Here is a 14206-nt window from a genome sequence, read left to right as displayed (position 1 = left end):
AAATCCGGTTATGCATGAGATTGCCATGAAATTACCCCTCCGCCCAACATGCTTACCGTTCAAGACGATATTTTCTCGGTCTGCTCCCGGGCGAGCGCAAATTGTCAAGCCATTTTATTTCCGGCATTTTTGAATTACTTTGTGTAAACTTTTTTGGCAGATAAAACAGTGCTAAAACCTAATATATATAGCTACAGTCTGGCTGGTTCAGTTATGTTAATCGAATTTTCTGTACAGGCTTTAACTTCGTAAAGCAATAGACAAATCTGAATCTAATGTCTGTCATACAAATAAAAGTTTAGCAACATTTATCAATTGGAACCATTATCATAATATAGTATGGATACAACCAAACACACACAACAACTGCATGGCACAGGATAACAAGCTCTTCGTTTTATCAAACGCGGCCTAAGCTCATGAAAAAAATATGTTTTTCTCTAAAACCTGACCGCAAGTCTCCATGGCTTACTTACGAGCGAATAGCAGTCTTTTCTGCCACATCGCTCCAATGCGTATTGTGATACTTTTCTCTAAAATGCGGAACTGTTTTTAGGTAAACGTGGAACAAACACCTATTAAAACAGGTAGTGCAATATCGATAAGAGCATACCAGCTGAACATTCCTAGTTTACCAAAACTAATTGGCTGCAATTATTTTCAAAATATTCAAAATAGTGCACAATTATTTTTCTAATAGCTGACATTCTGGTTTAACAACAAGAAGGTGCAGGAACTCAAAATACGCTAAATTCGTGACGTCACATTGCAGTGTGGTCACCTGTATTGTCCATTAACAATAGCTGGGCGATGATGACAAGGCGTAAATCACCACAGCATCGGTGCTTAAACAATGCAAGCGATTAGAGCTATTCTCAAGAATCGACTATCCGCCTAAATATTCATTACACGACCACAACAAATCGCAGAAATAGAAAAAGCACAAGTAAATGGAATAAATAACCAAACCACGAAGCGCTTTTAATTAGCTTATGCCTTTCTCCTATTCGCAAAACAGCATGCGGTTGTTTCTAGAACACCTGCATCGCAATACACCTAACGCCCATGAAGCATAGATTAAATTAGTATTGACTACTTTCTCCCTAAACGCTACCTTAGCTTTCTTAAACGAACTTTACTGAGCATAGTTTAATATCGATTGACTCGTACAGCTTCAACCTTTCATTAACACGAGAAATATTAAAATTCTACATGAGCTGTATATGAGGCATTGCATGTTTTTGACGAACTGAAATAGTTCACCCACATCGTGAGGTTCTGTTTTACAAAACAACCTAATATGGTGTTACAAATAGGATATTGTGCCTTCGTCATAAAAAGACCCTGCTTTTCCTTTGTAAGTCGAACACATCTATTTCTCAATAGGTCGACGTATTTTACGTCATCAAACCAAAATCACATCAAAAAAATTTCCGCCTGACAACAACCTGTACACCTTACTACAACATTTCCTAATGTTGCTAAACTGTACCAGAAATGGCTCCTAGACTTGAAGGAACCGGTGGAAACTTGTTTATAATGTCGTCACCAGTTTCCAGCTGTGACGGAGCGAATCTTTTGTCTGCGCCCATTTCAAATTTACCAGCTGTAACATTACTGACAATAAATCACAACGAAATCTTATTTCGAAGTAGAAACAAACGAGAAAGCAATTTATCATAATGTCATATCGTGAGTGCATAATTAAAACAATAACGAATACATGGCTTAACCATATACAAATCTGTATTAACACAGAACACTTTCATTTGTAACACGTTATTCCTGAACTGACGTATACAGTGCATGAGCTGTTTAACTACTGACCGACCACCGAATATACCTAACACATAGCGTATATATTACACTTGGTATATTTGGAAGTTTCTTTAGGCTCGTGTCGATAATGCTGTTGTCTATAGTATCAGCACGTTCTAATACTGAAGTGAATGACTTCATAAAAACATAGCGTACTAAAAAGATATGAATCAATTTGAAACCTTGAATGAATCAAATGTAACTAATCACCACAATCCAGTACCCGACTTCCCAATAACATATTCGTTTTGATCAAAATAAAGCTATCCATACTCATCCTAACCAACAAACCACCAGGGATCTGTTCTTAATAAGATTTCCAGGCGGAGATACAGTAGCAGGAATCCTCTCTGACAGTACACGCTTTATATTTACACAAGATCACTGACTGTTGGTTACGCAAACTGTTAAGTAGTTCGTTGGTTCGCATGATTAATTAGTTCTAAAATCTTAAACAATAATCAGGTAACCACTCATCTAGCTACAGGAAGCTAGCACATGACTTCATTACTTGTGGGACAACCATGAACATCAACAGATAGCAAATGGTGTGATACGAATAACACAATGTGTCCGTCAAGGATCTAGAAGCAGAGTTTTACCGCACGCCCTCAGTTCGATATACATACATTCGATACAGTGTCGCTCGAAGGCGCAGCGGAGCATAAATTACGACATTGTACGAAAAGCCGACTGACAATACCACAATACCACAGTGTTTCAAATATTCAATGCGTTCAAAGTCAACCAAATGAAGAAAGAATAATGCCACAATGTTGGCACCAACCATTCACACGCCAATAATACAAAATATTTCCTTCTGGTCTAATTTACTCGACTCAATTCGAAGTTTAACGGAAATACTGTGTTTGGGTTTTGTGGCAACGGAAGTCATATTCTTGACAGCTAAATTGTGTGCCGTACAATAAGCTCACGACCCCCCTGTTAAGATACAACCAACATTTTGGTAAAAATATTTGACCTAACCACTTAGGGAGAATATAAACATAAATAAGCCATATGTGACATTGCCCTTTCCACCTTAACTAAAAACACAAGAACCATGGAGTATGCGACGAAGTGATACGGCATGCAAAATAAGTCTGTAACAGGAGACAGGGTCAAGTGGCAGAGACCACGAGATTAGCATACCTGTCTTAACACGTGTTTAGTTAAGTATGCCTTTCAGACCCGTCGGTTTAAAAATAGTGAGCTCTGAATGAATTCCTATTCACACGTAAAATACCACGCACACCGCACACAGCAGAAATTATATTTACCGTCTCTTCTCGCTCTTCTGGTGGCGACGGAGGATAGGCCGAAGTTTCCCACTAAACGATGATGAAGATGAATTGGAAGAAAGTGAAGATGCAGAGGACGCCTTTCTGGACTTTCTTCTGGATGATATTTCTTCCCTTATCTTATTTTCCGGTAACGATTGTCTCCTGCCTTCTGCAGATTTATCCGATTTTTCGCCGACAATTTTAGAAAGGCTGAAAACATTTTTAAATACGCTGAAGCCGTTGGTAACAGAATTCCTCCTGAGAGAAAATATGGGAAGAGACCGTCGTCTTCCTTTCTTAGCGTCCGAGTCATCCGGCGAGTCTTTTTTCGGCCGCAAAACAACTTTCACTTTGGAAGATTGTTCAGTCTGTACGTCATTATTTGTTTCGGTATTATCCGTAACGATTTGGTTAATCTGTCTGGATGGTTTAACTACCGTCACCAAAGTATCCTTTGTTCCCAATGTTCCGGTCTTTGTCTGCATATTTGTAGACTCATTTGAACTAACGCTTGTGTTTTGCATCGTAGCTGCATCAAAAATTGTTGAAATGTCTTCTGAAAAACCAACGGAAAGTTCTAAAGTTTCTGGTCGCGCTACCATAGAAACTGGGCGTTTCGGTCTCTCTTGCTTTTTAGGTCTAAGTTGAACAGAAAGCCTGGGCTCCTTCGTGTGCGGTTTGCCAACAACTTCACCATTACCGTAGTCTACGCTAACAGGTTTATTCTCGTTTCTTTCTGCAGTGAGCTTGACACTCCCGCCTTCTACCCCTGAGCAAAGTCGAGAATCGAGTTCATTGTACAGAGAAAGTCTGTTGGAGTTTGTAGGGGGCTTTCCCGGCGTTAGAGGCCGCGAAAGAGTCACGGTTCCAGCTCGTCTTCTCCTTGTTGCTGGAAAACGAGGCGTCCACGGATTCTCGTAACAGTTTGTGAAGCAGCGGTCGGGAGATATTGTAGGGTCGATAGGTTCTTCATCATTCGGATGTTGCAGTTTTTGGGGAGAGAAGAACAAATCTTCCGGCCTCATCATTGTGGCTGGTGGTAAAGTCATCTTTCTATACTCTGTTATGATTCTTGTGTATTCCTTCACCTCAAAACAACTTGTACAGCACTTCCTCACGACTTCTTCTTTATCACACAAATCTTAACCAGTATGAAAATAACAGTTACCTAAGTTACTAGAATAGTCCCGCCTGTGTACATACAAACAAAGCAAGTGTGATAAATAAACAAACGAAGCTTCACTGACCGGAACTAACTAACCGACTTTACATAGCTGTAAATGTAACAGACAGGCATCTTGGGCAACAGGAAAACGAACCTTTATTACGTAACAAGGCATTCAAAAACGTCACTGCTGGTCACCGAATGTTACAGTACGTGCTGTGTCATTTATAACTTCCGTTTCACATATCGCTGATTTTTAACGTGGGGTGTAAGTAGGTCGTATATAGTCATTCGTATGTGAATGTTTCTGTCTGTGTGACAAACAGTGCTATAATTGGTATGGTGGTATTTAAACTGGAACACCCCAGCGCTTGCTAATATGTACATTCACCTATTTGTTTTAGACGGTACAAATATATTCGTAAGATCGATTACGCCAACAGTCTACCTACAACAATAGAATATATAATAAACTAAATGACAAATATATTGTTAAATCTGCTATTCTTAATATAACACGTTGTTTCTTTACCTAGTTTCCAGTAGTTAACGATATAAAAGTTGACCTATTCTAACTTCGCCAGCCCTGCCCCTATTAAATGCGCCGGTGAATGACGACAACGTGGAAAAGTTACGTGGAAATCGGTGATAAATCGTCGTCGTTTAATTGAACTGTGACTTCTTTATGTCGATCACGAATGTCGATTGAAAATTACCTTCTATGCGGGTACGACCACCAAATTGGGCGAGCGAGATAATTGCAGGTAATACGATCTCTATATCGCTTACGGCGAGTCCTTGTTTCCCAAGCAATATGACGTCATTTAAATTTTCACAAAGATTTAAAAAACATTAAAAGATACTGAAATACTGTTTAATTGAATTGCATACAATCCAACGTGCTAGCGTAACTATATTAAATATTTGCTTTATCCTTATATTGCATGCTGTATGGGGTATATATAGCAACGAAAATGTCAACACACAAAACGTATTCATTATTTCCCCGAAAGCCGATAATAGAAACGGGTGCAGTCAGCGGCTAAACGTTTCCATATTCATTCCCTGCTGCTATCAACTTACAATCCGACACCATTTTTCGACCCAAGTGGCGACAAATTACTTGGAAATCTAAAAATCGTTTGTTTTGCATTCTGGTAATATTTTCTTTTTGCAGCGTTTATAATATATGCACATAGTTACAATACAACCCATAATTTTCACATAGCTGAATTTAATTAATTATTATGTATAGTTGCTACTCTGAACTGCTGTTTGTTCGCTCGTCAAATGAATTAATTAAATAAGAAATCACAAAAATTCATCCCTGGTCGTAATCAGTATGAGAGACAACTGCAACTCGCTGCAGAATCCTACTTTTTGACCGCGTGAGCACGTGAGTAGTAAAAAGGGCCGATGCGTTGACACGCAGCACGCGTGTGTGTGACGTAGTGTGAACGAGCAAAGGCAGAATGAATACGGAAGTTACAGAACAGATGTTTGACACGGTAGAGACAAATTTTGTTTGTTTGAGTTTAAACAAAAAAAACTGTAAAACATAAAACGAAACTGTGACATGTAACAAAATATGCGGTTTCGCTATCTGGGGCTCTTTCAAAACTTACGGTTTCTTAGTTGTTCTGAAGCATTATGATGTTACATTATTCCAACTAGGAGATTTTAAAATATATTACTTTGTAGTAACATGGTTTACTGTTTTAACGTAAATCCTATATTTTCGGATCGTGTTTTGAGCAAGTAACAACGCTATTTTAGAGTCCTGGGGGACGGTTAAATGATTTCGAAAAGATATTTTTTACTAATCCAAATGGGACGGGAAGAGAGAATGAAAACATATCCCATCTTACCCCACCCTACTATACCTTCCAGAACGGCACAAAACATACGCCGAACCAAGTTTAATAGGATTAAAAACAAACGATTAGGTTAATTATGCACAAGTGTTGATTGATTAGAAAGATTATGACATCAGAGCTATGACGTCACGCCGAGAAAACGTTAAACGTAAGTGTAAATTGAAGGTTCGGCGCTCGAACCACGGCAAGGCGAAAAATTGTAATTGTCGGTTGAAGATTTAATCTTTTGTCGGTTCGTGAAGTTTATTCGTCGCGTCAGTGACAGTTAAATTCAACACGAGGTTAAAATGGATGAGCGGTAGGTCGTTGACGAAATCGAATTAAGAAGCCTTGAGTCAGCAACCGCGAATGAATGTTGTAATCGCCGCTTATATAATTAGACATTGGATAAATAAAGCTATTGTATAGTATAGAGTAGAACTAAATGCTTCGCACACGGAATACTACGTTTCCGGTTTACACGAAGTATAAAATTGACGAAATATAAACACTCAGGATGTTCTGTATAAATTTTTGAACTCCTTAATGCATATTTTATGCGAATGACATCATAGGTAAAAAGCGACAACGTTTTGACCGATAACCGGTCTCGTATCACGTGCCGTGTGCTGCAGCTCGTGATCTGCAATTATTGACTCGTTTTGTAAACAATGCGGCAGATGCGTACCCTTTGTATATAAAAGAGCACCGCTATTAAAAACGCCGAATCACATTTGGGCAAGTTTTAATAAAATATGGAAAACGTGAAAACATAATTTAATTTCATAAGTACCCAGACAGTTTCTCATTTCTACAAATTACCAAATTAAATGAACCAGAATAACCACAACTTACGTACATACTGTTTCTTGATGATACTACGAGTATAATGAGATAAGTAGAGACGATCAATTAGTCAAAGTATCAAGAACGCTATCAGATATAAACGAGTTAGTTACGGATATTGGATATACAATACTTAAGTCTTAACAACGTAAACAACTGTCGACTCAGGGAGATCTCACGTCACTCTTGACAAAACAAGGACAGAAGGCGACCCCGAAATAATTAGATTTCGAACGCGACAAAAAGGCGACTGCAGTAGGCACCCTATGATTACGTTCTCCAGAGGCGCAATTACCTCAGTCAACGAAAGTCGTGAGCTGTATACTTGAATATATGGAAGTCAACACCGCTGCTAATCAACCTCTAAAGTTTGTGACCAGCGCCACTTGCGTTGCCAAAAACTTGACTGAATATTTGTAAGTAATATTCTGCTGTATAGGGTAGTGGGGTAAGATGGGACATCTTCATTCTCTTTTTTTCGTCCCAAGTGATAGTAAACAAAGATTATTGATAGAATTGTATAACCTTCTCTTCGCGAATTCAAATTAGCGTTGTTAATTTACTCTTAATAAGCTCCTTAATACTAAACAAGCGAAAATAATTGAATCGCTGACCTCGTAGGTTTTATTTATTGGTGTAATTCGCTTTTAATATTTATGTTTCTAGTATAGTGAAACGCCTCACGTGCCCGACACAAAACAACACAAAGTAAAAGCGTTTTAACATTCAACAAATATACTTAATATCCTACAACTTCGTTTAAGTGTCTGATGAAATTAATCAAGTAGTTTATCCCCGGCGTATAATCAAATTTATGATTATTCTAACTAAACGTCGAATCATGCGATTAAAAATAACACAGTTTAGCTCAAAGTTTCACATTATGTCTCAGCATCCGGTTAAAAGCATGATAAGAACAAGTTAATCATGCAACAAGCGTGCGTGGTAAGGGAACGTGGACAAGATTGAGACTTAACAAAATAGTTTAAGCCAAACTTAAAATATTTTTCATTTCCAAAACAACCCAGGTAAACACAAGGCTAAAAATTAAGTAAAACAATCGGTCGAAAACAGTTTACCTGGCCGGTTAACAAAGTACGATTCTCCATCAACAACGTAAATCGTCGAACCAAACATTAAAAAGATCGTTGTTTTATCTAGGTCTAACAATACAGCTGTACTCAAACAAATAAAGCAGCTTGCCCCATAAACAGTCTAATCTCAAACAAACCGACGCAACGCAACTGTATTTAGTTATCCTGCTACCTTGACCACTTAACCTGCCGCACTGACACCAGACAACGTTTCAAACAGGAGACTTCTTTCTGTGTTTGATTGACGGTTCGTCGCTACACGTTTTCCGACGGCCAAGCAACGCTGCAACGATACTGTCACGAGTTCTTTCACACAAGCGCACAACTGGCTTGCTACGCACATAGAAAACTTTATATGCTAGATTACTCCGCGCATTATCGGAAGTGAAAAGTAAACATCACTAAACGCTTACCAGCAGTTTCGATACCAAATTCCACGCAATAACAGTATTGCCCCTGCTTAACACAAATGTTATGCAAAACCACCAAAAAAGGAAAGACCGCACAAATTTTAAATTTGTATGACTTGACTAAACGTATCAAAATTTATACGTGAAGCTACTCATACGAGTGACGCACGTGGGTTAAAAAAAGGGATTTATTTTTAAATATTAGAACTTCGTAACATGGTTACAATTCCACACGCTTCTAAGTCCAATATAGATGACATTAAAACGTCTGTATTACTGCAGTTGCTTTCAATGGTACGTGGATAGAAAAGTCATCGTATTAGCATCCATCACCAAATCAATTTAGATAAGAAGACCTTCCAAAAAACTACGAAAGACTCCCAGAGCGCCCAATCACTCAGTCAATCGTTAAATGATTAGGAGGTAACCCTATTCTGCTGACCCCCCTGAATGCCACTAACGACCGTTACTTGCAGTCAGCGAAAGGAAACCCAAGTTCTGTGACGTCACTTAACCACGTGATCGGGGGGTGTCTTTATGGAGATTGGCAAATGTGGTAAAGGCAAGTTGCACTTCACTGCGTGGTATAATCCCCCTTACATTCCACTGATCGCGCAACGCATACACTGAATGTTATACAAGCTGACCTCTGTTTCAACATCCGACACGTATTATTATTACCGATGATTATCCGCTAATCTATGCCTATCGCTTGCCAAAGGGAACGACACAGAAACAAAACTAAAGAAAAAGTTTATCAACGACAACTACTATAGCAATTTAGTTTTCATTCTTATTAACTTGTTTATACGTTGTGGGAAAAAAATTATCGACAACTTTCTGATAATTTTGCCTGCATACTTTTAATTGGACTGCATGGGCTTGGTAAACCGCATCAAACAATTACAACGTTGGTTCGTAAAATTAAGTTGAATAAAGACACAGTTTAATTAAAGACACAGATTAATTAAAACAACAAAGAGAAGGAAATTATTAGCAAAACAACAGTTCTTAAAAACTATCTTTATTAAATACGCGTTTGCAGTAACTTCACTTCTGCAACTTTCATTACCTACACTACAATATTTAAGCTGATTTTAAGAGAAAAAGGAATAATGTTCACATCTTAATAAATCTATATTTAAAAGTACACATGGTGTTAATTTTTTACCGCAAGATTTCCCATAGATATTACAAACAAAACAACTCATTTTAACAGTCCACAATACAGTAGCATATAAATTAACACCACGCATGTCGAGATTCATGTACGTTTATAGTGACTTAAAAATGTATTTCCTCAGTATACATTATTCATACAGTATAAAGTAATGCAAGCCGCCTAAACAGACGGTCGGCGTAAGAATTTATCCACGCGCAAAACCGCTACGTGAGATATAGACGAACAACAGCTTGGCTACAGAACCTTAAAAAATAATGGTCATAACCTAAATTAATGATAACAATACACTGTAGGGTAAAATGGAATATCGTTAGCACCTAAACCTAAATCCTACATTTCCTGCTTGAGATTTATAAACAATTAACAATGCTTTCTTGAGTCACGGCAATGTGGTTATATAAATATGTAAATATTCTTTGTTTACTATCAAATGGGACAAGAAATAGAAAATATCCCATTTTACCCCACTCTATTATTGCTAAATGATTAAATATATTCTTCCTGGCACAAGAAACTTAAGAATATTTTAAAGCTATTATGTTTTGTCAACGTAACGACCCTCGACTGTTTCTTCGGAACAAAACTTATGTTTGCATTCAAATGCTCAAGTGTAGATCAAACACTCATTTACGTATAATTGCATGATGTTAAACATTGGATGAGATACACACCATGTGTCAAGTTGATCCGTCAAGAATGTGGAAGGATAGCATAACTTATTGTGAAGGCATTAATGGAATAACATGTATAGTAAAAGGGTGGGGTTGGATAGGACTTATTTAAATTCTTCTCATAACATTTGGTAATAAACTAGGATTTTTTACGAAGTTGTTTAACCGTAGCCTCGCGACTCTAAAAGAGCGTCGTTGATCGGGAAAACACGCCAAAAAATATGGGATTTATTGGGGCTAACGGTTATCCGTCATCTTGCCCACAGTAATATATATTCAAACTAAATCCCAAACAGTTGTGGGATATCCCCCCCAAACCGTTTTAAGCATTTCTTTACCCGGTTTTAACTTTAATACAGCTGAAAAAGTTAATTATCATCAAATCTCCAACCACCTGTGTTTACGTTACACAACGGCCACTTGCTGTGTTTACACAAATTATGCTTGTACTGCTCATCGTCTTAGATGAGATCAAACTTTACAAGATGAGAGTCATGCAAAACATGAACCCGATGCATTGACGTGATGGGAGGCTGCCGTGGTAAGGTTAATCTGCTGACTGTTTACCGAACCGTGGTCGCATCCATTCTTTGCTACGGATCGCGAGTCGCCGTTAATTGTATAACTGTTATTTCTTCAGCTAATAGATCCGATTAAAACGACCTACACGTTGGACATGAATACATAATAAAAATATTATACCGTGGATCAATGATACGCTCAAAAGTTGCGAAAAATTGGTTTGAACTTTTAAACCTATGACGTCAAACTTCGTCGTAATATTAAACCGAGCGTTTCTCCCAAACGACAACACATGTTGGCAAAATATACAGCTTGATTATTAAACTTGCTTTTCATCATTCGAACATGAAAATCCGCGAGTGTCATAACACTATGACGTAAAGACGTTTGCAAACGAGTCGGAGATTACGAAAGCACGACATTGATAACATTCTATAAACATGATAACATCGGGGATTTTCAGCCACGCTGCTGCAGATTTTAAAATTTCAAACTACTGCTGGCACTAATGCATACCAAAATAAATAGGTGAAATATAAACTGCTGGGCGCTAAAATTATTCTCATCTAATCGCCATCTACCACTAACGAACAAATAATTGCGTCGAGTTTTGCTTAAGATATGCTTGATTGGGAATTGGGCAGACGAGGTTTATTAACACAGCAACAACAAGAATTTTTCTCTTGTGACTCAACGAAGCGCAATATGAGATGCGTCTTGCACAAAATATGCCACAAGCGGAAGAATACGTTATGTCGTTCGCAATTACCTTAAAAACTCCAAACTACAATACTGCAAGTTTTCCAACATACTTCTTGTTCTTGTCTTATAATATCATCTCTGATGATAATATTTGTAGTCCGCAGCATATGCAACGTTAAATATAAACTCATCAATATTTACAGTAGCTGCTAAACTAGCTTTCATATACCCAACAACATTTCACCTTTCTATGTGGTTTTCTAATGAGGCTTCAACTCAAAATGTCAGTATCGATAAAAGCAAACACAAGAAAGTCATCTTTATAAAATGTTGACTCACCGTCAACAGTCGAAAAACAATCATAACCGTATCTTATACATACTTAAGATGGGAGAGTATTATTTGCTCAGCCATGAGGTGGAACTGGCAGCGTGTAAGTACTTCATGTTCCATATATTGAACAAGTTTGAAACCTTTGCAATAATATAGTTTTCCCAGTGACGTTACCACATCCAGGTAAGTAGCAAGAGCTTAGTCGGGGTTTAAAAAAAAACTGAAACATTTTTTGTGCACCATTAGCGCCACCTAGGCGAAACATATAATTGGAATATTTATATGCACGTGTCCCACGTATATCACGTTAAAAACGATGTTCCGCTATTTCTATTGGACCAAACATATATTTAGATCCATAATGAATCAGCCAAAAATATAACGTTAAATAGCAATCTTACTTTCGACATTTGAAGCAATCCTTATGGTAGTGAACACCGTTGATTGACATGTGAGGATCGGATCCTGTCTCCAACACAAACCCACATCCATGACATTTGCTCTGCGTCGTAAGATTGTCATTTGATGTACTATAAGGAAAAAAAAAATTTCAGGTTTGTATTTTCTCTTATATAGGGAAACTAATTTAGGTTTATTTAGACAGATTTGCATTTGAATTCAGGATTGAAATTCTATGGCCTTCAACATTTACTCACATAAGCATTCGATGTTCAAGCAACCGGTTATATTTATTTCTTGACCTTGCTTCACGTTTTTGTCTGACATTTGATGTTACAATGTATGAACATTGGAAACGCAGTGAGATTTTGGAAAACTTCATTATTTTAAAAGACAAGAACGCACAAAAGAAGGTTTGACCTTATTCTGTTACAGATTGATACTTGTTCATTTTGAAAGCAGTATATATTCAAAGGCCTGACTTTAATTAGGCAGATGCCATACCACGGCCGTAACACAAAAGATAGTTTTATGGCATTACTTCTTATATGGGACATATTATTAATTATTCATAATAATGTCAGAGCTAAGGCGTGCAAATGATGTTTAACATTTCTTCCTGGTTTTAAAGCATAAGCGGTTACGATGGCAACCCAGCTGGCTTTTAACGTGTTATTTTAAAATATGTAAAACCAAGTCTTATATTCTTAGTAAAACTTTATTCCTTAGGTCTCTTTGTTTATATTCGTCCGAAACCGCAACTGAAATAGTTTCGAATCATGAGATTTTATGACGTCATATTTAAAAATCAGATTTCGCAATACAGAGCTTACGTCATTGCACAAGGCCTGGCGACCTTTTGCAGTAATACGTCTCATATTAATTAGTCATATCTGATTGCAGATGTTAAAAGATTTTGATTTCGTTTTAAATGGTATCTGTACTAACCAACAATATAAAACTGGGATGAACCTTCACTGAACTGTGTGACACTTATCACGAGAAAACTGCTGTAGACGATATAGGAAACCTTTTGCTAAAACGGAGTTCAGCTCGTGTTGTAGACGCTTTTATAATTCTCATCAAAATTTACAATATTTTGGAACCCATGTACCACCTACAAGCAATCTGTTTCTATCGATAGTGTGTCGGTTGAACTATAAAGTAGTAACATGTCTGTAGTTGTTTAAAACGAGCAATCGCTTGAATTCCAATTCGAACGAGTTAATATATAGTATTACAGGTCGCTGTTTCGTTTTCAAGTAACCGCCACGCGAACTCGCTTTGTGTTGGAATGTTTTCCATTGTTTAAAGCGGAAATCAGTCACAGAGTTTCTGGGTTGTGGAAAACCACAATGGAGTCCAGTCATGGGGAAAACAGCGAACATTGAATGATCGACCCGCGTGTGAGGTACATCACTCCATACAGATCGTTAATTATCGGTTTACGATACGTAGCCAACTGATTGGGGAAGTTTTGTTTTAAAACTGATTTAAGTTGACACATTTTACTGAGTCGTGAAACAGTATCAAGCAAAAGCCTTACTAAAAATTTAAACCTTCAAAAGAAGTAACATACCGAACATAAGGTGGCGACTTTCGCTCGCCAGCGCTTGTCTTCCTAGGTTTAAGTTTTCGTAAACTTCTTCTCGGAGAAAACTTCTTTTGTTGTTTATCCCTTCAATGAAAACAAAACAACATTACATTTAACGCTCAACAAAAAAAAAAACACACACATGTATATATATATATATATAAATTATCGTTTCAACAGTACTTTTTTTGATAGTGTTTAACCGGTGTTAATTCAATTTTCTTTGCTAAATTAATTAATTTACATTATATAAATACCAAAGATATAAATAAACTTAATTATGTTACAGTACTATAGGGTAAGATGGGAAGCTTTATGTTTCCTATGAGG

The 14206-nt window shown here is 37.3% G+C and overlaps 1 protein-coding gene and 1 long non-coding RNA gene across 11 annotated transcripts in view; one reads left to right on the top strand and one right to left on the bottom strand.

The window, feature by feature from the left end:
* LOC149742413 (uncharacterized) overlaps window positions 1-14206 on the bottom strand; it is a 43247-nt gene that overhangs the window by 17867 nt on the left and 11174 nt on the right. For 5 of the 10 annotated variants that reach the window (XM_089877878.1, XM_089877870.1, XM_089877911.1 and 2 more), the window contains 2 exons: window positions 13862-13960; window positions 12285-12413 (listed from right to left, as the gene is read on the bottom strand). In XM_089877878.1, the coding sequence (XP_089734004.1) occupies window positions 12285-12413; window positions 13862-13960 (228 nt within the window). Of the gene's footprint in view, window positions 1-3098; window positions 4675-12284; window positions 12414-13861; window positions 13961-14206 lie in introns of those variants that run through there. The other 5 variants (XM_089877935.1, XM_089877927.1, XM_089877941.1 and 2 more) reach the window with 3 other exon arrangements.
* LOC149742414 (uncharacterized) lies at window positions 5686-10159 on the top strand. Its single transcript, XR_016385056.1, has 3 exons — window positions 5686-7384; window positions 8755-8895; window positions 8949-10159. It is a non-coding gene; the product is annotated as an uncharacterized LOC149742414 (long non-coding RNA).

This window comes from Ciona robusta, chromosome 1, assembly GCF_009617815.1.
Source record: "Ciona robusta chromosome 1, ASM961781v2".
NCBI classification, from domain to species: domain Eukaryota; kingdom Metazoa; phylum Chordata; class Ascidiacea; order Phlebobranchia; family Cionidae; genus Ciona; species Ciona robusta.
This window is presented reverse-complemented; position numbering and strand designations above follow the sequence as displayed.